The 23562-nt window shown below is 32.7% G+C and overlaps 2 protein-coding genes across 2 annotated transcripts in view; both read left to right on the top strand.

The window, feature by feature from the left end:
* The window catches only part of LOC109072030 (pleckstrin homology domain-containing family A member 5-like), a 56197-nt gene extending 35503 nt beyond the window's left edge, over positions 1-20694 (top strand). Inside the window, 15 exon segments of the mRNA XM_042721639.1 lie at positions 2519-2659; positions 2703-3006; positions 4899-4973; positions 7294-7413; positions 8589-8642; positions 9997-10077; positions 13699-13761; positions 15516-15596; positions 15674-15823; positions 15907-16008; positions 16275-16383; positions 17399-17442; positions 19165-19288; positions 19414-19529; positions 20410-20694. Coding sequence (XP_042577573.1) covers positions 2519-2659; positions 2703-3006; positions 4899-4973; positions 7294-7413; positions 8589-8642; positions 9997-10077; positions 13699-13761; positions 15516-15596; positions 15674-15823; positions 15907-16008; positions 16275-16383; positions 17399-17442; positions 19165-19288; positions 19414-19529; positions 20410-20679 — 1834 coding nt within the window. The 3' untranslated portion in view covers positions 20680-20694.
* A 979-nt stretch (positions 20695-21673) lies between these two features.
* Positions 21674-23562, top strand: part of LOC122137111 — a 5801-nt gene continuing 3912 nt past the window's right edge. Inside the window, exons 1-4 of the mRNA XM_042722610.1 lie at positions 21674-21735; positions 21851-22019; positions 23058-23203; positions 23303-23442. Coding sequence (XP_042578544.1) covers positions 21674-21735; positions 21851-22019; positions 23058-23203; positions 23303-23442 — 517 coding nt within the window. The remainder of the gene's footprint in view (positions 21736-21850; positions 22020-23057; positions 23204-23302; positions 23443-23562) is intronic.

Below are 23562 nucleotides of genomic sequence, written 5' to 3'. Positions count from 1 at the left end.
GCCTTGCAGTGGCAGAGTAGGAGGACGTGTGTTTGCTTTGCTTGTCTCGTCCTCCTCTCCTCTGATAAATAAGTCATGGAGCTTTGTGCTCGAGCACCAAAATTTGTCTCAAAGTGGATCAGAGTTGCTGTCAGTGCAGGAAGAGGAACAGGAAGGCGAGCGAGGAGAGAGAACGGTGCCGTGTGTTCATGTTATTTAAGATGCTGATTCATGCTGATTATCAAAAGGCATCAGTGAAGCGTGTCTCTGCTCTGCCTACATGCTCTTCAGAAACTATCATCAATATTTGTGCAACTCATGCACGTATCGCAGTTCTCGCAGAGACGGCCGTCAGGTTCGTTTTTGACAGTGTTTCTTGCATATGCATGCCCTGACCAATCAAAAACTTTTTCCAGATTCTCAGCAGACTTTGATTGCATGCCACAATCTATATTTATTTTCTTAGGCAGCGAACTGAATTTTAAGCTGTTTAGCAAAACAATGCTCAAGATTCATGATGCAATTAAAAGCAGCAAATACAAATAAAAATTCAATCACATTTGTAATCAAAGTTATTTTATTTTAGATGAGAAAACTTTGAGCAGATGTGCAGCATCACTGTTAATTTTGTCAGCGAAATAACTTTAAAAAGATTGTTTGACAGGGTTTTTGGATTTCATCAACGATAACGTGAAAGGATGATTAAATAATTGTAATCATTATACACCGATTAAACTATGACAAATTTATCTTTGCACAATATTAACAATGTTTTAAAATGTTTATTGAGGAAAAAATGAGAATTTCTTAGTATTTAATGTTGTATTTATTATAATAAATCTTTTGTTTAATGCAGGTTTCAATTAATATTTTTAAATATAGTACAGTCTTTATTATAATATTAAATATAATAAACTCAATATTTTTTAATTTTTCAAAGTTTGCTGTTAAAGAGAATTTAGTCTTAATGTATTTAGTTAATGCATGTCTCAATTAATATTTTGAAGTACTAATACTAAAATACTAATATTAGTATCATAATATTTGTAGTATTAATAGTATTCAAAATATTTCTTAGTTGTTTAAAGTTTGTATTTCAATGTTGCATTTAGTTTAATAAATATTTAGTTTAATGTGTGTTCTGATTAATATTTTTAAATATTTATCATAAAACTTTACATACGTTAATTGTGTAAAGTTTGTAAAAAGTAGTTTCCAATGTTGTATTTTCATTGTTTCTTTGATTGTAATGAAAGCGATTATATATCAATACTCCTAGACTGTCGTGTGTTCAATTAAATAAACTGAGCGAAACTAACTGCTGTAAAATGTAAAACTAGATTAAAATTAGGTTAATGTTGCCAATACCCTACACCGTGGTAGATAATTGAGCGGGGTTTCTGCATTAAGCCAACATCGTTTGGAGCTCCTCGTGTTCTGCAAATTGAGACATGACTTTTGTGGTTGTGCATCTTGCAGTTGGAGCTTTTTATTGATCTCTGCTCTGTCAGTACAAGGGTGCACATGCCAAACTTTTTAATGGTGCCTATAAAAGTGCCAAGCTGATCTCACCAGCTCCTAGTAAAGAAAAACGCTCACTACGGTCTTCAGAAAGCAGAAAGAGTCCTGGCACACGTTCATCTTTTTCCCTGCGTTTCCTGTTGCTGATGCATGTGCGTGGTAATTATTTCTGAGCGATCGGCAGATGACAAGTGATGAAAAATTAGAGGCGTTTAATGATCAGCCGGAGTGAAAGGTGAAGGCTTTGTGCTGTGACGAGTATAAGTATGCCGCTTTTATTGTATACTAATGAGTCAGTGCTTAATTATCGCCTGCAGCACAACAGGAAATCATCACAAAGTCAAAGCTGGGCCTTATTAGCATGATTGTATTATAAAAACTCTCTTCTTCAAGTGGAGTTGTTTGTATATCATTGACCTTTCTGTGACGCCAGTTTCTTTGTCATCAAGCATAACATCCTTCCAAATGTTGTCAATGAGCATTAAAATATGTAAATTCATGTAGAATGAATCTATATATAATTTAATGTCAAAATGAGCATAAATTAATAAATATATAAATGAATGTGATTAACTAACATCAAATTGATGAAAATGTTATTCACAGCATAGTGTATATTTAATTCATTTGAAATGTTATTTGTTTTTTCCAATATTTCTGCTTTTACTTTATAGTTTAATTTTCAGTTGATTAAAAGTTTACTGGTTTTATCTTTTGATTAAAAGATAAAAACATTTTTTTTTTAATCAAATGAAAATTAAACCTTTTAAGTTTTTTGGTAACAAATGAATAAATATAGAAATTACTATATGATTGTCAAATGATAAGTAACTAAATTGTTTTAGTGATTACAGACTTTTTTGTTTGTTCGTTTAAAAAATATAACACTTTTGCCGACCTGTTATAGTGATTGCAGACTTTTTTGTTTGTTCGTTTAAAAAATATAACACACTTTTGCCGACCCGTGATTGGATACGTTTTTTAATTTTTTGTCTTCCAAGCATTATTTTAAAAAAAGCATGCATTAAGTCCTACATAAAAAAACATTGCCGCGAAACATGCCGAGCCACCGTGCACAGATCGTCCCACGCTATCCCGAGGGCTACCGGACGCTCCCACGTAACATGCTGCGGCCAGACAGCATCTGCAGTGTTGCGGGGTCGCATTGTGTAGGAATATGCCGAGCCACCGTGTCTATGCAGTGTTGCGGGGTCGATGTACGACCGGGCGCTGCAGCCCACGACTGCAGAGAAGCGGCGCTCCATACGGGACGACACCATGTGGCAGCTGTACGAGTGGATGGGGTGGGGGTCGCTGAGCAGGATCGAAACCATGGGCCAGATTGCCGAGTCCATCCCCACGTCCCCTTCCCACGGGTCTCTGGCCGGTTACCACACCTTCTCCCCTAATCGCCCCCTCAACCCGGATTCCTGCTCTGAAGTTTCCTCGCCGGTGTTTCGTGGGGACGTGACGATTGAACGCCGCCACCGGCCGCACCTCTCCAAGGTACAGAGTCGCACAGGGTTCCCTCAGCAGGGACAAACTGGGAGAATATAAAATAATTATTTCCAAGCCTGGAAAACCCCACCCCCAAAAAACAGGTCTGGTGTTAGTGGTACCAGCTTCAGGTGCAAAATATAATATATATATATATATATATATATATATAATATATATATATATACAGTACAGACCAAAAGTTTGGAAACATTACTATTTTTAATGTTTTTGAAAGAAGTTTCTTCTGCTGATCAAGCCTGCGATTTATTTGATCAAAAATACAGAAAAAAAAATGTAATATGTGGAATATTATTACAATTTAAAATAATTGTTTTTAAATTTATTATACTTTAAATTATCATTTATTTCTGTGATGCAAAGCTGAATTTTTAGGATCATTATCACATGATCCTTTAGAAATCATTCTAATATGATGATTCATTATCAAAGTTGGAAAACAGTTCTGCTGCTTAATATTTTTGCAGAACATGTGATACTTTTTTAGGATACTTTGATGAATAAAAAAAAAAAAAAAAAAAAAAGCTATAAAATATAAATATTTTGTAATAACAAATATACCACTACTGGTCAGTAATTTGGGGTCAGTAATTTTTTTTCTTTCGTTTTTTTTTTTAAATAAAACTCAATGCTTTTATTCAGCAAGGATGTGTTAAAATTGATAAAAAAGTGATAGTAAAGAAAATATCTTATTAGAATATATATTATTAGTATTTTTATTTTGAATAAACTGCAGTTCTTTTTAACCTTTTATTCATCAAAATATATTAGACAGCAGAACTGTTTCCAACACTCATAATAAAATCAGAATATTAGAATGATTTCTAAATGATCATGTGATAGACTGGATGTTACATGTGACACTGAAGGCTGGAGTAATGATGCTGAAAATTCAGCTTTGCATCACAGGAATAAATTATTTTTTTAAAGTATTTTCAAATAGAAAACTATTATTTTAAGTTGTAATAATATTTCACAATATTACTGTTTTTTCTGTATTTTTGATCAAATAAATGCAGGCTTGATGAGCAGAAGAGACTTCTTTCAAAAACATTAAAATAGTAATGTTTCCAAACTTTTGACCTGTACTGTATATATATATATATTAGAGCTGTCAAAGATTAATCGCGATTAATTGCATCCAGAATAAAAGTTTTTGTTTACATAATATATATATTTGTACTGTGTTTATTTATGTATATATAAATACAAACACATGCATGTATATATTTTGAAAATATGTATATACATTTATATATTTAGATTATTATATTTTATATTTTATATAAATATATTTAATATATAAACATAACATATTTTTCTTAAATATGTACATGCATGTGTTTGTATTTATATTTACATAATAAATATACACAGTACAGCTGTTCGAGCTTTTATTAAGACGTATGTGCCTTTCCAAATCATACCCATTCAATTGAATTTGCCACAGGTTAACTTCACTTAAAGTGTGGTAACATTTACAAGCAAAATGAATGCTCCTGACAGTCCTGAGCTAAATTTCAACTGTCCCAGATAAGGGTATGAATACCTATGCAATGGAACCATTTAAGTTTTTTATCTGCAATAAATTTGCAACGATGTTAAAAACCTGTTATTTGCTTTGCCATTATAGTGTATGGAGTGTAGACTGAAGTGGGAAAAGATGTCATTTAAAAGGCTGCAACATAACAAATCGTGAAAAAAAAAATGACCGTGTCTGAGCTTGTAATTACCAGATCACATTATTTCCAAGCCTTTAAGTTTCTTCTAAGGCTGTGGGTTTAATGCTCTCTTGACCAGAGTGTTCCGTTCCAATGCTCATGAGATCACTGTGCTTTCCTCTCTCTCTCTTTCTCTCTCTCTCTCTCTCTCTCTGTCAGTACTCCTTTCCTGCCGAGCGCAGGCCTGTTCCTCCCGCACAGAGCATCACTGCACAGTCTCTGCAAGGCAAAACGGTACGCTTTCCCTCTTCTCCACCCACCACCTCCGTCTGGAACTCACACATCCACAACTTTGCTTTCCTCTCAAACTCTTTGCATTTTTCAGTTGCAAGCCACCAAGGATTCGTTGAGGCTTTGGCTTGCAAATGAGCAGAATGTTTTACATGCAGAGGTTGAGCTGCTCATTTAAAGTCAAAATAAATAACACATAGTTTTGTTCTATTGTTTAATAGTTCATGATTAATTGTTACTTGTTACTGGTAAGGTATGGTTCTGGTATGGTTGGACCTGAAAATATAGCATGTTTTAGCAGTCATTTATTATTGACTTTAAAGGTGGTGAAAATTAATTTGGTGTGGTTGTGTTTTGTTGTAGTGTAGTTTTTTTTTCAAGCTTTAGGTCTTGAATGAAATGCTAGAGAGATGAGTGTTTGTGTGTGTGTTTATTGTGACAGGTGAAGCGCTAATACCATAAGCTCTTCTTAAAACTATAATTATTATTCTCTTACTTGACGTTTCAGGTTCTGGCAGTCTTAAGCTGCCTTTTTCCCGTTAAGCTTCTGCTTTTATTTATTCATTTTACAGATGCAAAGTACAGCTGGCAGAAATTGTCTGCGATATTATTTCAGGCAGAGAGCATTTTAATGAAAAAGCCTGCGGTCACTTGATGAAATATTAATAGAGCTCCTCCATATGTGTTTTACTCATCATCGCTGGAAAGCTGCTGTAAAAATGTCTTTCAATACAGTGCATGAAATTCAATTTAGCACCTTAAACGTTTTGGCCTCTTGGAGAGTTTTTATCATCTTTGTTTTTCATGACATAACTTACTTTGTTTGGATTAATATAAACCAAGATGAAATGACAGACATATGATAATCTAGATCCCAGGGTTATTTTCCTCAGAACAAGTTTTTAAGGATAAATTGGCATAAACCCCTGGGATTTTCCTTTCTGAAAAGCAAATTTAAACTTTATCCAGCTATTGTTTCTGGAAAATCCAGCTTGTGCTTATAGTTTCTAGCTCAAAAAGCTGGTTATTCATGGTTTTGTAGTTTATGCAATTTAGCAGAACTTGGTAAAGCTGATTAGTAATGATGATTAGATATTACATACTTAATACTACAAATGAATTAATTATTGTATTTACAGATTTTCTACTCCCTGGACCAGTTTCATTTAACTGTTCATATGCTATTATATTATTCATATATTTTTTGAATTAACTTGTATTTAGAGTTTTCATTTTAAAGTTTTATTAATTTTGTTATGCTTAATTGTATATGTATGTTTGTATATATACACATGCATTCTAGTTATTCTAGATTTTTTACTTTCTATTTTTTTATATGCTATTTATTTAGTATAGTATTATATGGTATATAGTATTTATCAATATTTTAAATTAGCTTTTATTATTTTTTTTATTCAGACTACATTTGATTTTACATTCTTGAATACAAATTTAAACTTAAAACTTAATTTAAACTTATTTGTATATTATTATAGTATTTATTATTTTAAAATAATGTGTATTTTTTATTTTTTTTATTTTAGTTTTATTAATTTTGTGCTCGTTGATTATAAAATAATTTTTGTATATACATACAGTATATATAATTTCCAATTATTTATTTACAGATTATTTATTTTAATTTTAGTTAAAGTTTCAGTATTCTTGAAAGCAAACTTAAACTTATTTATATACTATTATAGTATTTATTATTTTCAAAATCACATTTGTTTTTACGTTTTTATTTTTTATTTTAGTTTTATTAATTTTGTGCTGCTTTATTATATATGAATGTTTGTATATACGTATATATAATTTCCAATTATTTATTTACAGATTTTCTACTTCATATTATTTATACTTTTCTAGTATTTATTAATATTTTAAATTAGCTTTTATTTTGTTTTTCATTTTAATTTTAGTTAAAGTTTCAGTAATTTTATTGTGCTTGATTTTTCCATTCTTGAAAGCAAACTTAAACTTATTAATATATTATTATAGTTTTTATTATTATTTTAACATAATGTTATGTTAAATTATTTTTAATTTTAGTTTTCTTCATTTTTAATAATTTGTTAGTGTTGTGCTTGATTTTCCATTGTTAATAGAAAATTCAAACCAGCTTGTAATTAGTTTCTAGCTCGAGAATTCATTGTTACTAAACTAGTTTATACAACTTCGCTGGTAGAGCTGGTTAATCAAGAGATATCACAGGTGTATGTCAGTCTATCCAGCACATGTCCTCTGTATCAAACATGGCCTGATTTCCCATAACCCCCTTCACGACGGCCCACACTAACGCTGCTCCTGTCGCCCGCTGCAGCCAGAGGAACTGACCCTGCTGCTCATCAAGCTCCGGCGGCAGCAGGCCGAGCTCAACAGCCTCCGCGAGCACACGCTCGCTCAGCTAATGCAGCTAAACCTCGATGCTGCCAACCCAAAGGTCAGCCTCGCGGATCACTAGCCCCCCGCCAAACCCCGGCCACCCCACAACCCAGCCTGTCCATTTCCAAGTCTGGTGGTTTTCCCATTGCTTCTGCATGCTGTTGTGGATTGGACGATGTCTAAAGAAATATGTTTCAGTGCCAGATTTAGTGCACACTAGCGTCGAAGGTTTGGAATAATTACGATTTTTGAATGACATCTTTTATGCTCACCAAGGCTGCATTTATATGACAAAAAAACAGTGAACAAGTAATAATTTAAAATATTTTACCTTTTAAAATAGCTGTTTTCTGTGTAAATATATATGAAAAAATGTAATTTATCCCTGTGATGCAAAGCTGAATTGTCAGCATCATAACTCCAGTCTTCAGTGTCATGTGATCCTTCAGAAATCATTATCATTTCCCATGTTTGTTGAAAAAAGCCTTAAAAATTATACTGTATAAATTATGACAGTAAAAACAAATTTTAACATTATAAAAGTTTTCTAATTTAAATTAATGTTGCAGTTTCTAAAAAAAAAAAAAAACATTTATAGCACAAAAATATTAAGCATTAATTGAGCAGGATTAGGCTGATTTCTGAAGGGTCATGTGACACTGAAGACTGGAGTAATGATGCTGAAAATTCAGCTTTGCATCACAGGAATAAATTACATTTAATAAAAACATATCAAAATAGAAAGTTATTTTAAATTGTGATAATGTTATATAATTTTACTGTATTGTTGATCAAATAAATGCAAACTTCACTAAATTCAATAAATCTGAACTATTCCAAACTTTTGAGCCGCTGTTTGGAGAAACGTCTCTTCCTTTCTCCAGTCCTGTAGGTTTGGATCATGTTTTGTGCGGCTGCTGCATGCTTCCGACGCAGTTTGAGGAACATGATCTGCAGAAGTCGTGTTTCTGTTTGCAATCCTCTTTTGATAGCTAGATGTTTTCTTTGGTGAACCCTTTTATGTGGAAGAAGCTCATTTCTGATTTGCTCTTCAGCTTGCTTCGTCTCGCTCATAAAAGTGCATGATGAACTTGAGGAGAAAGTGGAGTTTGCAGTTGTTGACTTTGAACGGCTTCTTGAGTTTTTTTCCTTTAGCACTTCCCCTGCTCTGAAGCCCACGTCTCTGGTTTTCTTTTCTCTATCGTTTTATTTTCTTTCTCTTGCCGTCTCTAGAGTGAAATCCTTTCCCATCACCTACAGAGGAATCTCATGTACTTGGACAGCCAGGTGAGGGCCTTTCCTGTTTCTCACTTCCTGTTTCTCATTGTCTTATTTCTCTGGCTACTGTACTTTTATTACAGCGCAGATCAAACGGCCCTCGGTGCATCTGCTGCAGTTCTTTGTTCTGTTGAAGTTCTGTTGAATGCAGATGGTGTCTCTTAAAATAGCCGTTCATTCAAAGCATTTTTAGCAACAAAACATGAGCTGGATTCATTTGTATTGTTTAGTTTGTCAGGCTCAATTCTCAGTGGTAGCCTGCTGTGAAAGTATTGTATTTTTCATTTAACTAACAGATCACAGCAGTAACCTGTCTATTTTTAAAGCCCTTGCTTGAGGAGCTAGATTTCATGTATAACAGCTCTAAGAATTGACAGAATGAATACGTAGACAAGTATTCAGTAACTGACGGAATTAACAACACATCCCATAAAACATTATGATGTAGCTGAATATTTATAATTGCTTTGATATTTTCAATGTTACTCTTAGATTAATATTTTTTTTATATGTTGTGTAGCTTTAATTTCTTTTAGTTTGTCGTTTTATTTATTTAACTTATTTTAGTTGCAAAGGCAATATTTCTTTTTCTTTTCTTTGGAGGGTTGAGTTCAATAATTATATTTGATTTTATTTTTCATGAATGAAGTTGAATAATTCTGTTAAATAAATTATTAATATAATTTCTATTTATTTATTTAGTGATTTTCTGCTCTCTGGACATGTGCTATCTTATTAGTATTTATTTTAATATTATAATATTTATTACAATTTCAAATGAGCTTTTTATTATTATTTTCATAGATAAAATTTTGATATAGATATATAGATATATATATATTATATATATATATAGATATATATATATATATATATATATATATAATTTTTTTTTATTTTTTTTTTTTTTTTTTTTGTCAGGTTCATTTCAAGTAGTTTTTTATGTTTTAGTGTTAGTTAATAGTAAACCAGACTGCTGTAGTTTGAAGTTTTCCTGTAATTCTTACATTATAAGTAATACTAACAGGTATATTTTATTTTTTCATTATTATTATGAAGCACATCTCAGTAAAGACTGCATCTCTGAATAAACATATCTTGGTGGACAGTTTGATGTTTTAAGTTAAGTTTTATCTCCACTGACCTTTATGAAAATGGTCAACTCAGAATAGCATTATCCAGCAAATGTTCTTTGACAGGAACCATTTATTGTCTTTTAATATTGTATTGCATTACTGAAGTGCACACAGTCATTATTCTGGAACAGCGAACAGGAAAAACGCATGAGTAAAGCAGACATGTGATGTTTGTGAGGGTCAGAAGCTAATTCCTGTTACTCCTCCTCCTCCTCCTCGTGCACTAGATGAAGGAGAATGAGCCAGTAATCTTCATGATTCACACTATGATTGAGAACTCTGCGCCAAGGCCGCAACTGTACCAGCAAGTAAGGTCTTGGAACACACGGTTATGCTCCTCCCCTCTCGTGTCATGGGCCCCGCCTCTTTGTTGAAGCTCCACCCCCTCACTGCCCCATCCTGTGTCGGTTTCGCTCCAGCACATCCCATTGGTTCTCCTTGTTGTTGTTTTCCTGTTGAAAGTGGAGCTAGTGTTGGCATGGCTTGATCGTTCCGTGCGAATCCCAGCTGCTGGTGCTAATGTGCCGTTCATTAGCAATGGCTCCATCCATCACGCCGGCTTTCATGTGTGACTGGAGACCAGTGTGGTTTACAAAGCCTTTTAACCTCCAGAAGAAAAGCACTGCACAGCTTTCATCAGCTTTAAAGGCCCATTCACATCAGATTAAAACTCTTAAGTATAAAGTTTTAACAATCATTCTATAAGAATAGATGAACAACATTAGTGGAATCATTGTTGGAAAAAATGACAATAAAAATCCCACACAATTACTACTCAAGTATTTAAAGCAACATCAAAAATAATTGTTGTTGGTGTGCACGGGCCTTCCAGAAACCCCATGATGTCAAGCAAATTGTTCGGTAAGCATTGCCAGCGAACAGGGCAAAGTTTAAAGTGTCATGTTGCAAACTAACAATTCTGAGTGAAATAAGGATTTATTGGCCATTAAAGCTATTTTTTGCAATGGAAGATATTTAACAAACCTTAATTGTTGTTCTCATGACAATGGGATTATGCTGATTTGAGTGGAACTATAATAAAATAATAATAATAATAATAATAATAATAATTCCACTGTTATAAGCATGGATATAAAGTTTTATTAAAAATAGTGCAAAATACAGTTTTACTTCTAAGAATAATGAAAACCGACGAATTCATTTTTAATTTAAACTTAATGTCAATATAGTTATATTTTGTATGTAATATTAATTTTAGTAGCCTTAAATTATAAGTAAGACTTGAATGTTTCCATAAATGTATCTTACTAGCCATTGAAACTGTATTGTTAAATATTTTTATTAAAACTGTATTTTTGTGTTTTTTATTTTTGTATACTTAAAATATAAGTAAAATATTTATATGTTGTTTCATATGTGTGTTTAGAATAATTTATGAATTTTTTAAGTAATATATTTTTTTTTTGTATATTTTTATTTTTTTGTATTAATGTGAAAAATATAGGTGAAAAACTCCAAAATTGCAATTCTCAAGTAATAACTAAGAAACTGTAACACTGAATTTTGAAATAGAAAGACTGAAATAGTTTTTTTCTTGTAAAATATACTGCAAAAAAAATGTAAATCATTTGACTTGTGGCAAAGAAATGTACAAAGTAAAAATGATTAGAAGACAGATAAAAAGCGTGAGCTACTTAAATCAGACTGTTATTTTCTGTTGTTGAAATTGCTTGGTTTAAAGTGTTGTTTAGAGAATAATAAAATAAGAGAATAAGAATTTAGAGAATAATAAAGACTTTATTAGCATAAATATTTCTTACTAGCCATTAAAACTGTGTTTTGCCATATTTTTATTAAAACTATATTTTTGTGCATATGACAATGGGATTATTTCACTTACTATTTTATTGTAATTTCACTCATAGCATCAGATATTAGATTTACAAGCACCACGATTTTGTACATGAAATATTATGTATGTTCATATTTTTTATTCATTTTAGTAGCTTAGTATAAAAAATATATTCCATAAATGCACTGAACATTCCCAAAGTGTTATTATTCTTAAGAGTAAAACATCCAAAGTATATGCATTATTAGAAGGCATGCAATTGCTGCAGTTACAGTAGGTGTCATTTGCAACGGATAAATAGCGTTTAAAAGTTGCTTCCATCAGACTGTTATTCTCACTGTGCAAGCGGCTCGGCCCGTGGCCGAACATGTGAGGGCTTTCGGGTTTTCATTAGTCACACTAACTGGAGCGCTGACCTGTAGGGAACATCTACTGCAGCAGACCGACCTCCTGAAACCTCCCATAGTTTCCAGCACACAATACTTTCAAACTGTTGATTTCTTTTCTTTGAAATTGTGGTTCAGACTCTGTTTGTGTTTCCCGTAGCAGATGTGAACGTGTACAACACGAGCGCTGTTAACAGTTTAGTGATTTTTTTTTTTTTTTCTGTTTTTAGCACACCAGATGGTGCTGAAGCAGCTTTATTTCCGTGATGAGATGATTCATATCTACATAAATTCATCCGGAAAAGTGTGAATGAGTGTGTCTCTGCGCTGCAAAAAAATATTTTTCTTACTCCTTGTTTTTGTACTGTTTTCTCGTACAAATATCCACATCTTTACCCTTACATATATATATCACCAAAAAATATATATACAATACAGAAATATATATAACAAAAATAATACATTTTTATAACAGTGGCATTGTTTAGCTTATTTTTTTATACTTTTACTAACAACATCATATATAAGCAAAAAATGTGTATTCTGTATTTTCTACATAAAATATTAAAGATATATTCATATTTCATACATAATATACATTCATGTTATTACCTTAATGCCAAGAATATTCCATAAATGGACTAAAAAATAAACCATTTTCACACAGAAATCATGTATAAATTTATTTGAAGCCTTTATATATAATGCATATCGAAATAAGACTTTACATTAAGTTTAAATTAAGAATTTATTGGCTGTAAGTATTTCTTACCAGCCATGAAGACAGTATTTTGCAATGTTTTTATTAAAATTGCTAATAAAAATAGGATTATTTAGCTATTATTTTATCATATTTTCCATTGATATATGAGCTAGAAAATACATATTTTGTACATAAAATATTCAAGATACATTCATATTCATTAGATCATTAGTTTAGTTGCCTAATGTGAAGAATATTCCATAAATGCACTGAAAAAAAAATGGTGTTGAAATATTTTCACTTAGAAATCACTAGCAAATTTACTTGAAGCCTTTGTATATGATGCATTATAAAAGTATTTTAATGCAATAATTATGCATTAAATAGTAACAACCATTTTTAGATGTAGCAAGAAATCTGCAAATATTATAATGCATTTTAACTGTTTGCAATTATTTATAAGAAAATATATAATGCATTATAACAAACATTATGAATGCCTTTAATAATGCATTATGCATAAAGGTTTCAAGTGAAGTCTTACAAAAATATCATAAATGGGGTCAGAAAAATTAAGAAAATAATTTTCTGCAGTGTGGATCCATATATATAACATTCCCATTTGCTTCCTCCGAACTGTTTGGATGGAGTTTGCATGTTTCTTGTGGATTGTGTGGTTGGTGTCAGTCCCAGTGCTGCTGTATATATTGTGACTGTATACAAAGATCCCTGCTGCACAGCACAACACATTTATATTACACCAGCTGCAAGTGTTAGAAGATTTACTGAAGTTACTGTTGCAAAAAAGTTCATTATTTAAGTCTAAATGAGTTTTTGCCTTCATTTGACAGCATATTGATGAGCTGCATGTACAGCAGTAGTAAATCAACTGTACACAGACTCATGTCGCTTGCTCCATCGCTTCATGCGCAAGGTCTCAAAGCAGTCTAGAGCGGCGTGTAACACTTTCTAGGATTTATTATATAATGCTTATCATATCTTACGTTATTTCCTCTCATTGCAGCAGATGAGTCCTGAAGAGTACAGAGAAAACACCTACTTATACAGACCCGAGGAGCTGGACATCGATGTAAGCTGACTCTCGTACTGTCCACTGATCGTTTGCATGATTGTATGATTACACTGAGACAAATATTATTTCAGTTTGTGCTTCTGTTAAATCATAAATCATAATCAGTTGAATAATCACATAAATCAGTTGAAAAAGTGCAAATGATTAAACTACTTTTCAGGCAAATAGGCAAATTTAAAATGAAATATTTATACATTTGAATTTAGTTTAAACATTAAATTCTGTAATAGTTTTAATAATTGCAAAAAAAAAAAAAAAAAAAAAAAAAAAAACTTGTAACCTTTTAACATATTTTAAAATAACATTTAAAAAAAGCTTTTTTTTTATTATTATTATTTATTTTTTTTATTTTTTTTAATCTTTCCCAAGATAAAAATGCTGTTGAATAGTCGTCAAGATGTATTATAGCATGTTAGCGGGTGATCATTAATTTATCAAGCTATATTAACAAGGCATGAATAGAGATGAATATGAATATGGAATATGGACTAAATATGGAATCATAAAACTTTTACTGAAGTCTGAGAGCAAACTAAGAATAGATACTTATATATATATATATATATATATATATATACAGTACAGACCAAAAGTTTGGAAACATTACTATTTTTAATGTTTTTGAAAGAAGTTTCTTCTGCTCATCAAGCCTGCATTTTCTTTGATCAAAAATACAGAAAAAAAATTAATATTGAGATATATTATTACAATTTAAAATAATTGTTTTTAAATTTATTATACTTTAAATTATCATTTATTTCTGTGATGTAAAGCTGGATTTTTAGGATCATTATCACATGATCCTTTAGAAATCATTCTAATATGATGATTCATTATCAAAGTTGGAAACAGTTCTGCTGCTTAATATTTTTTCAGAACATGTGATACTTTTTTAGGATACTTTGATGAATAAAAAGTAAAAAAAAAAAAAAAAAAAAAAAAAAGAAGGTTTGTTTTTTAGGATTAAATATTTTGTAATAACAATATACACTACTGGTCAGTAATTTGGGGTCAGTAATTTTTTTTTCTTTCTTTTTTTTAAATAAAATCAATACTTTTATTCAGCAAGGATGTGTTAAATTGATAAAAAGTGATAGTAAATAAAAATATATTATTAGAATATATATTATTAGATTTTTTTTTTTTAATTTTGAATAAATGCAGTTCTTTTTAACCTTTTATTCATCAAATATATTAGACAGCAGAACTGTTTCCAACACTCATAATAAATCAGAATATTAGAATGATTTCTAAATGATCATGTGATAGACTGGATGTTACATGTGACACTGAAGGCTGGAGTAATGATGCTGAAAATTCAGCTTTGCATCACAGGAATAAATATTTTTTTTTAAGTATATTCAAATAGAAAACTATTATTTTAAGTTGTAATAATATTTCACAATATTACTGTTTTTTCTGTATTTTTGATCAAATAAATGCAGGCTTGATGAGCAGAAGAGACTTCTTTCAAAAACATTAAAAATAGTAATGATTCCAAACTGTTGACCTGTACTGTGTATGTATATATATATATATATATACACACACACATATGTGTATATTTATATATATATGGGTATTTTATTAAATTTTAAATAAAATTTTACATTTTATTTTATTACAAATGATTTTTCCCCAAATTCTTGTATAATTGTTCTTCATGCCATTTTACAAACCCAGATTCGTTAGAGACTGAAACTTACCCATTATTCTGTCATAATTATTGGTGTATATTTGTACCGTTCCAGGCGAAGTTAAGTCGACTGTGCGAGCAGGATAAAGTGGTGAGAAATCAAGCAGAGAAACTGCAGCAGCTCCACAGAGAAAAGGTAGCAAACGTGTCCCTGCTGAGCGTCTCGCAGTGGCTTGTGACGGCCGTCTCACTCGTGCATGTGTGTGTTTGCAGCACACGCTGGAGACGGCCTTGCTGTCGGCCAGTCAGGAGATCGAGATGAGCGCCGAAAACCCTGCGGCGGTGCAGAGCGTCATCCAGCAGCGGGACGTCCTGCAGAGCGGCCTGCTCAGCACCTGCAGAGAGGTGTCACGTGTCAGCTCCGTACGTCCCTCGTTCTGTTTGCTTTGATTGATGCAATGCTACGCGCTCTCAGTCGCTCACCCATAATGCTGTGCTGCTGACAGGAGCTGGAGCGGAGCTGGAGGGAGTACGATCGGCTGGAGGCAGACGCCACAATGGCCAAAACAAACCTACTGGAGCAGCTCGAGGCCCTCGGGAGCCCACAGGTGACACTTTTGATTGAATACGAGCAGTATGTGAATGTACGCTATATTGCCAAAAGTAATACTTCAGTTTTTCCATCTCTGTTGTGATGAGTTTTTGGCTCAAAAGTAATCAAACCTGTTCATTAGAAGGGGGTGTCCCAATACTTTTGGAAATATAGTGTATATTGAAGATGACTCCAGTAGACATTGAGTTGTTTTTTGTTTTTTTGTTTGTTTTTGTGTTTGTTTGTTTTTGTTTGTGTGTGTGTGTGTGTGTGTGTGTGCAGACGGAGCCGCCCAGCCAAAAACACGTCCAGATCCAGAAGGAGTTGTGGAGGATTCAGGATGTGATGGAGGCGCTGAACAAGAACAAACCCAAGAGAAACGCAGAACCCAGTGAGAGAACAAGAATAACACACAAACACACTCACTAACAGACACGAGCAACAGTAATGACACTTGATTTCAGATTTCTGCTTGTTCTGCCAATGTTTTTATTGGCCTCAGCGTGGAAATTATATAATTTAAAATCTTTTTATAATCTGTAAATGTTCATGTTATTTAAGACTGATTTCACAATTCTCATACCTTATATATATATTTATTATTTATTAACATGTATTTTTCATGCACATTTTTCTTCATTAGTAATTTGCAATAACACAAGACAAAAATTTTTTATTTATTTGCTTTTATATAAGACAATACCATTTTCATTTACATAATTCTCTATTCAGATTTACATTTTCAATAACACAAAGACAAAAAGACTTACTTTAAAAACCAAAATAATATATTTACATATTATTCAGATTTATACTTTAAAAAATAATATATTATAATTTTTACAAGTATTTTAATAAATTTTCCCATGAAAATGTATCTTTACAATACTTTCCAATAATACCTCAAACTAAATTTTTAAACCTTTTTTTAAATTTCCATTTCTTTATTTATACTTCAAAATGTCTTATTTAAAATCATTTTCATATATTAAGATTTATTTTGCAGTTATTATACTTTTTACATGTTTTTCAATTAGCCAATAATAACTGACTATTAAGCAGTTATTATTACTTATTTTAATATTATTTATATACTGTTATAGTATTATAAACATTTTAATTTTGATTAAATTGTATTATTTATTTACATTTTTGTCATTTTAAGTAGTTAATTTTTTATATCACAGGTTACCTTGAATTTATTTATTTTTTATTTAAACTTTAGTTCTAATTTAACATTTCTAATTTTCAAACAAGTTTTTCATTTTATTTATTTATTATTTAATTCCAGCTTTATTTCAATTAACTGAACCCATAGTTTTCATTTTCGTTAAGAAAAGCAACACTAGCAGCCATGACTTCATAAAGATGTTTCCCTCCCTCCCTCCCTCCTTCTGTATTTGTAGGTTTTCCTGGTGCAAACCCGCTGTCAAACCTGCATAAAAGTGAAGTAAGTGATTATTCCCGACCTCATGATGATAATGTTTGTGTAATTGTTTCAGCTGGCGCACACACACACACACACACACACACACACACTAACGATCCTCAGCACGAGTTGACCTGTATTGTGCCGCTGTGATTGGTTGCTGGCCGTGACTCTGGGTTGTGTGTAGGAGTCAGACTCAGTGCCTCCTCGTCCTCCTCTCCCGTACTCGTATGAGGGGGGAGACCGGCCTCCTCACGCGCCCCGCACCACCCCTCACCGGCCCGAGGACCGCAAGGCCGCCCAGCGCAACGGCGCCCACAGCGTAAGACGCAGCTGTGACCCCCTCGCCATCCCATCCCATCTTCATTAACCCATCGCCACCCAGCGTCAGTTTGCTTTTGAGATTAGATTGTGTCTGTTAGCGATAGAAGAACATATCTGCCATTCTGAGATGAAAAAAAACCATCAGCCTCATCAGTGGATATTCAGTTATTTCTGCCTGATTTTTTTATGTTCATTTTTACTGACCACCTATATATTATTTAACATCTTAAATAATTTTAGCCTAATTTCTTTCCGGTTTTTGTGTTCATTTTTTTCTGACCACCTAAACATCATTTAATGTCATAAAAAAATTCAGACAGATTTTATTTCCTAATTATTATGCAATAAATTTATACTGACCACCTTTACATTAACACTGTAAACAATTTCAGATAGTTTTTTCAAATTTTTTTAATTCATTTTCTTTTTAAATTTGTATTCATTTTTACTGACCACCCATCTGTTATGTAACATTTTAAATAATTTCAGCCTGATTTCTTTCAAATTTTTGTGTTAAGTTTTGCTGACCACCTGTAAAGAATTTAAAATCATTAACAACTTCTGACAGATTTTTTTTTCAATTATGACCGACCACCTATAAATTGTTTAACATTATGAATAATTTTTGCCTGATTTCTTTCACATTTTTACTGACTACCTATACATGATTTAACTTCATACACAATTTCTGACTGATTTTTTCCCCCTTTTTTATTATTAATTTATACTGACCACCTTTACATTATTTACCTTTGTCAAATAAATAAATACATACATAAAAAAAATAAAACCACTACCTATACTTTAGGTTATTCAGTGTTAAATAAATGAAGTATATTTTAATCATAATAATATCAATAAGAGCAACCATTAAAAATGTCTAAATGAAATAAATTAATATTATTTCTATTTTATTTAGCCTATTTGAAATATTAAATTGCATAAATGATAATGCCTGCATTATATCAGTCACCTACTCTTTAGATACCAGCGTTTGAAGGAATATTTCACCCTAAAAAAGCCATTTGTGTCATTATTTACTCATCCTCATATCACTACAAGCCATTTTATTTCCTCTGTAATAAAGAAACAGTTCACTGTTTTCATTTTGGGCAGAATATTAATGTTAAAAAAAAAAATCAAAAAGCCATTTGGGTTGACTTGGTTTTTATTTCAAGTGCTTTTTTGCTTTTTAACCTCTTGGTTTTTACAAACGTTCATCCTTGAACACTTGCTGTAAGACATCCAGTAGATCAGCAGCACTGCGTAGGTTTGTAGCTCATCCTTTGTGAGGCTTAGTTTGTTTTTTATTCCCATTTTAATATGTAATCCGTGATCATAACCTCCACGTAATGGCAGCAGAATGGGCGCGTCTCGTCTGGTAAATCATGTGTAAACAGGTGAGATCTCTGCTCTCAGGGGCCTGATTACAGACTGTATAAGAGCGAGCCGGAGCTCACCACCGTAGCCGAGGTCGACGAGAGCAACGGCGAAGACAAATCTGAGCAGACGGCAGAGAAAGAGTCGCCCGGCGTCACCAAAGGTGCCTGACAAACACATCAGACATAACTCTTTATCACTTCTATCTCTGCATATTAACTCTAGATATCACTTGAAGTCCTGAAGGTGTTCCTGCTGGCCGCTGATCGCTCTGTGTCTGTCTGTCAGGTGTAGGTTACCCCGTCGGAGTGGTCAGTCCCAGGACTAAATCACCCATGCCTGAATCCTCCACCATCGCCTCTTATGTCACCTTGAGGAAGAGCAAGAAACCTGATCCCAGAACAGTAAGGATGCAGCTTATTCTGTATACCGCATACTGCTTCACAAATCAGATGTTTAATAGAATGTAACGTAGATTTTCTGAGGAAAAATGTGAACTGTGCATGTCTTTGCAAAACAAATGGTTGTGCTGGTTGGTTAAATTCTGGTTAGATTTGGCTTAGCACAGACGAAAAAACATTTGAAACAATGATATGCTGCGCTGGTCACATGACTTTAGCTTTCAGTCATCATCTGAGAAATAAAAAGTTTTTTAGCATTTTAGATTCAGTTTTATGTATTTTTATTATAATAAGTTAATTAATTCATTTGTATAGTCGTGTATATTTTAATAAATGGATATATAATATAAAATATTAATGCATATATAATAAAAAATTTAGTTAAAGTTAATACTTGATGATTTTTTTTTAGTATTAGATTTAATAATATATTTAATATTATTTGTAATATACATTTTTGTACTGGTTTTTGTAATATTTAATGTTAATATATAATCTAAAATACATCCAAATGCATCCAACTTATATATGTGTATACATTTCATATTATTAAATGTATTATATATATATATATATATCAATGGAAATACTATATTAATATAAAAATATTTGTATGATAATTATACATTAAAAAAAAATTGGCCTAATATAGAATTTTAGTATTTTACATGAATATTTGTTTAATATATGTGTATTTGTTTATGCATATATATATATATATATATATATATATACATATATACACCCACACACACAACACACACAATACACATACACACACACAAACACATTTTGTTTGTTTAATAGATTGTTTTTGCTTATTATTTTATATTAGTATTTGTGAAGTGTATATATATATGTATAGTGTGATATGTGTGTTTAGTCCCAGCCGCAGGACCGTCCGCGCAGTGCGGTGGAGCACATGAGCAGCGCTGTAGAGGTGGGCCGAACACGCATGAGTGTGGAGGAGCAGATGGAGCGCATCAGGAAGCACCAGCAGGGGGCGCTGCGTGAACGAAGACGAGAGGACGGGTCGCTGTCCCGCAGCCTCTCCTTCACCAAAGACAACCTCTACTACACCCTACAGGTACTGGAGTTTATGAGCTTAAAAATACACCGGCCAGCTTACACTTTCTGCAATTTAAATATATGATACACTTTATATATATATAGTGCTAAAAGTATTGGGACACCTCCTTCTAATGAACAGGTTTGACTACTTTAGTCATTTCCATGAGCACAAATCTTCATGTTTAAGCATATAATGATATTCTAGAGAATTAATTTTATAGCAACAGTTTGGGACAGGACCCTTTTCTTTTCAACATGACAGAGCCTCTGAGTACAAGACAAAGGTTCAGAAAGGAATGAGTTGATGACTGAAGAACACCTCATCTGACCATCTGAACACCTCTGCTGTGACTTTAAATGCAGACCTCGAGCCAAAAACTCTTCACCAAACACCAGTCACTTGTACATTGGATATATGGTATTGGGTATTGGGTTTTTTTTTTATTTAGAAGACACTTCCAAAACTGTGGCCAACAACGATGGAAAACATACTTCATGTATTTCAAATCATTGTATTTCCATCTCTGTTGCAACAGTTTTGGAAATGTCTACAATGACTGCTCCCCATATGTACAAGTCACTGGGAACGTGTTTGGTGAAGATGTTTTTTTTTTTGTGTCTTCGAGGTCTTGCAGTTAAAGTACACAGCAGAGGGTATATCCTATATCTTATGTATTCAGAGGCCTGTCATGTTAGAACAGAAAAGGGGTCCATGTCCAAACTGTTGCTAGTAAAATTAGAACCACACAATTCTCTAGAATATCAATTTATATGCTTAAACATGAAGATTTGTTCTGATGGAAATGCACTAAAGTAGTCAAACAATCTGTTCATTAGAAGCGGGTGTCCCACATACTTGTGGTTAAATAATGTATGTTGTTATTGGCTGGGAATTTTGTTGCCTCCTGTTGCTGTTTTACTTCGAGGACAGAAATATAACACAGTAAACCTTGTGTCTGTTAGTCGACTGTATCATCTGAGGTTTATATATGCAGTGTCTTACATGAGTGAAGCAGCTCAGACTACCACAGGACATGAATACATCAATCACGGACCATCCATGTCACATTCCCATCATGCCTCTGGTCCTGAGGGCTCTTCCTCTCATAAACCCGCTCTGTCCGGTTCAGAGCCATGAGTCACTGAGCTGCTGATGATTCCCCACAGCGCTCTGTTCCTGCCAGGCTTTAGATTGGACGTCTGTGAACGTCTCCAGCATTTCTTGTTTATCACTTCCTCTTCTGTTCCCTCAGACTTGTGTTAAGTGTGAAGTGTTATATGAGTCATGGTGATGTCTCAGGGTTTGAGCAGGACACGTCGCCTGAGGAGCAGCCACAGCTGACCACCAAACCGACTGATGCAGAAGAAAACTGCAGGAATACTGAAGATGTGGAATCTGGAAATGCCAACTTGGAGAACAAGGTACATATTCATACGCACAAACAAACATTTCCAAGAACAGCTGTCCTGGAAAAACTTAAAGTATGACATAAATATGTAATAATAATTACATACAGTAATTTAAATATAATATATTAGACAAAGACGAGTATATCAGAGTTAGGATCAAAACATGTATATATATAGAGAGAGAGAGAATTTTATATATATATATATAATGTAAAAATTATGTAAATGTTGTTTGAATTCATTGTTCAAAATCCTTATAAATGTGCATGACACACAAGCATACAAGCATTAATAATAAAGTTTGCCTAGGGTTGTTATAATTAACTAAAACATAAACATAAAATAAAAATTAACTAAAATAAAATATAAAGAAATGTAAAAAATATACATATATATTTTATTCCAGCCAGTTGCTAAGGAAACATTTCTCAGTTTTATTTAGTTTACCTTTGTGTAGAAAAATACAGTAACTAAAACTGAAATTAATAATGATAAAAAGTATATGGGCATGCTAAAAAAAAAAAAAAAAAAAAGTATAATAAAAATGTCAAAGGCACACAACAAAATTATTACAACTGTAAAATTGAAATGGAAAATATTACAACCTAATTAAAGCTATGAATAAAAAACATAGTATCTTAATGATACTAAAATAACACTGCTAAAAGAAACTGTTGATCATGGACATATAAGCAAAAATATTACATTTATTATATATAATATTCAGGTTGGGTTAGGTCAAGCTTTATAATATTATTATTATGCCAATTTTTATTAATGCATATTGATATTGCATTGGTATTAAAACTGGGATCAAGAATGGTGAACTATTATTGGAATGGTATCGTGACCACCCTTACATTGCGAATTATCTTTATATGTTTAAATTATATATATTATATTATATATATATACATTTATATTATATATATATATTTAAAATAAATACATTTCATCATTAAATATGTAAATATCCCTCACTAGTCATGCAGGGAGCAGTGAAGACTCTGAAGGCGTTTGTGTGTTTGATGTGTTTGTGTCTGTGCTCAGGAGAAAGCATCCGTGTCCCGATCGGCCTCTATTAAAGAGTCTCTTCTGAAGGCCGCGGGTCCTAAACCAGTGCTGAACCAGGACCGATCAGAGCCCAAACACACCAGTCCACTGGAGTACCGCAGGACTCTGGCCACTCAGAACAGGTACAAACCGCTTCACACTGATCTGAACACACACTCACTCTCTCAGGACTGACCGCTCCCCACTGTGTGTGTGTGTGTGTGTGTGTGTGTGTGTGTCAGCTTACAGACGGCCTTCATGGTGCGCGTGGGCACTGAGGAAGATGAAGAGGAGGAGGAGGAGGAGGATGAGAAGCCCTCTAGTCAAGAGCAGGACGTGTCGTATGAGCTGAGCAACAGCAAACACAGCACACTGATGTCAGGTGGGCACTGAAGATGAGCTCTTCTCCATTACACTGCCTTCAGAACGTTTGAAAGACCTTCTTCTTACTGCTCTGTGGAGCTGAAACTGGAACGTTTATAATATGTTGATTTGTATATTT

This window comes from Cyprinus carpio, chromosome B4 (genome assembly GCF_018340385.1).
Source record: "Cyprinus carpio isolate SPL01 chromosome B4, ASM1834038v1, whole genome shotgun sequence".
NCBI classification, from domain to species: Eukaryota; Metazoa; Chordata; class Actinopteri; order Cypriniformes; family Cyprinidae; genus Cyprinus; species Cyprinus carpio.
The sequence above is the reverse complement of the archived record's forward strand: the minus strand, read 5'-3'. Positions and strand labels throughout refer to the sequence as shown.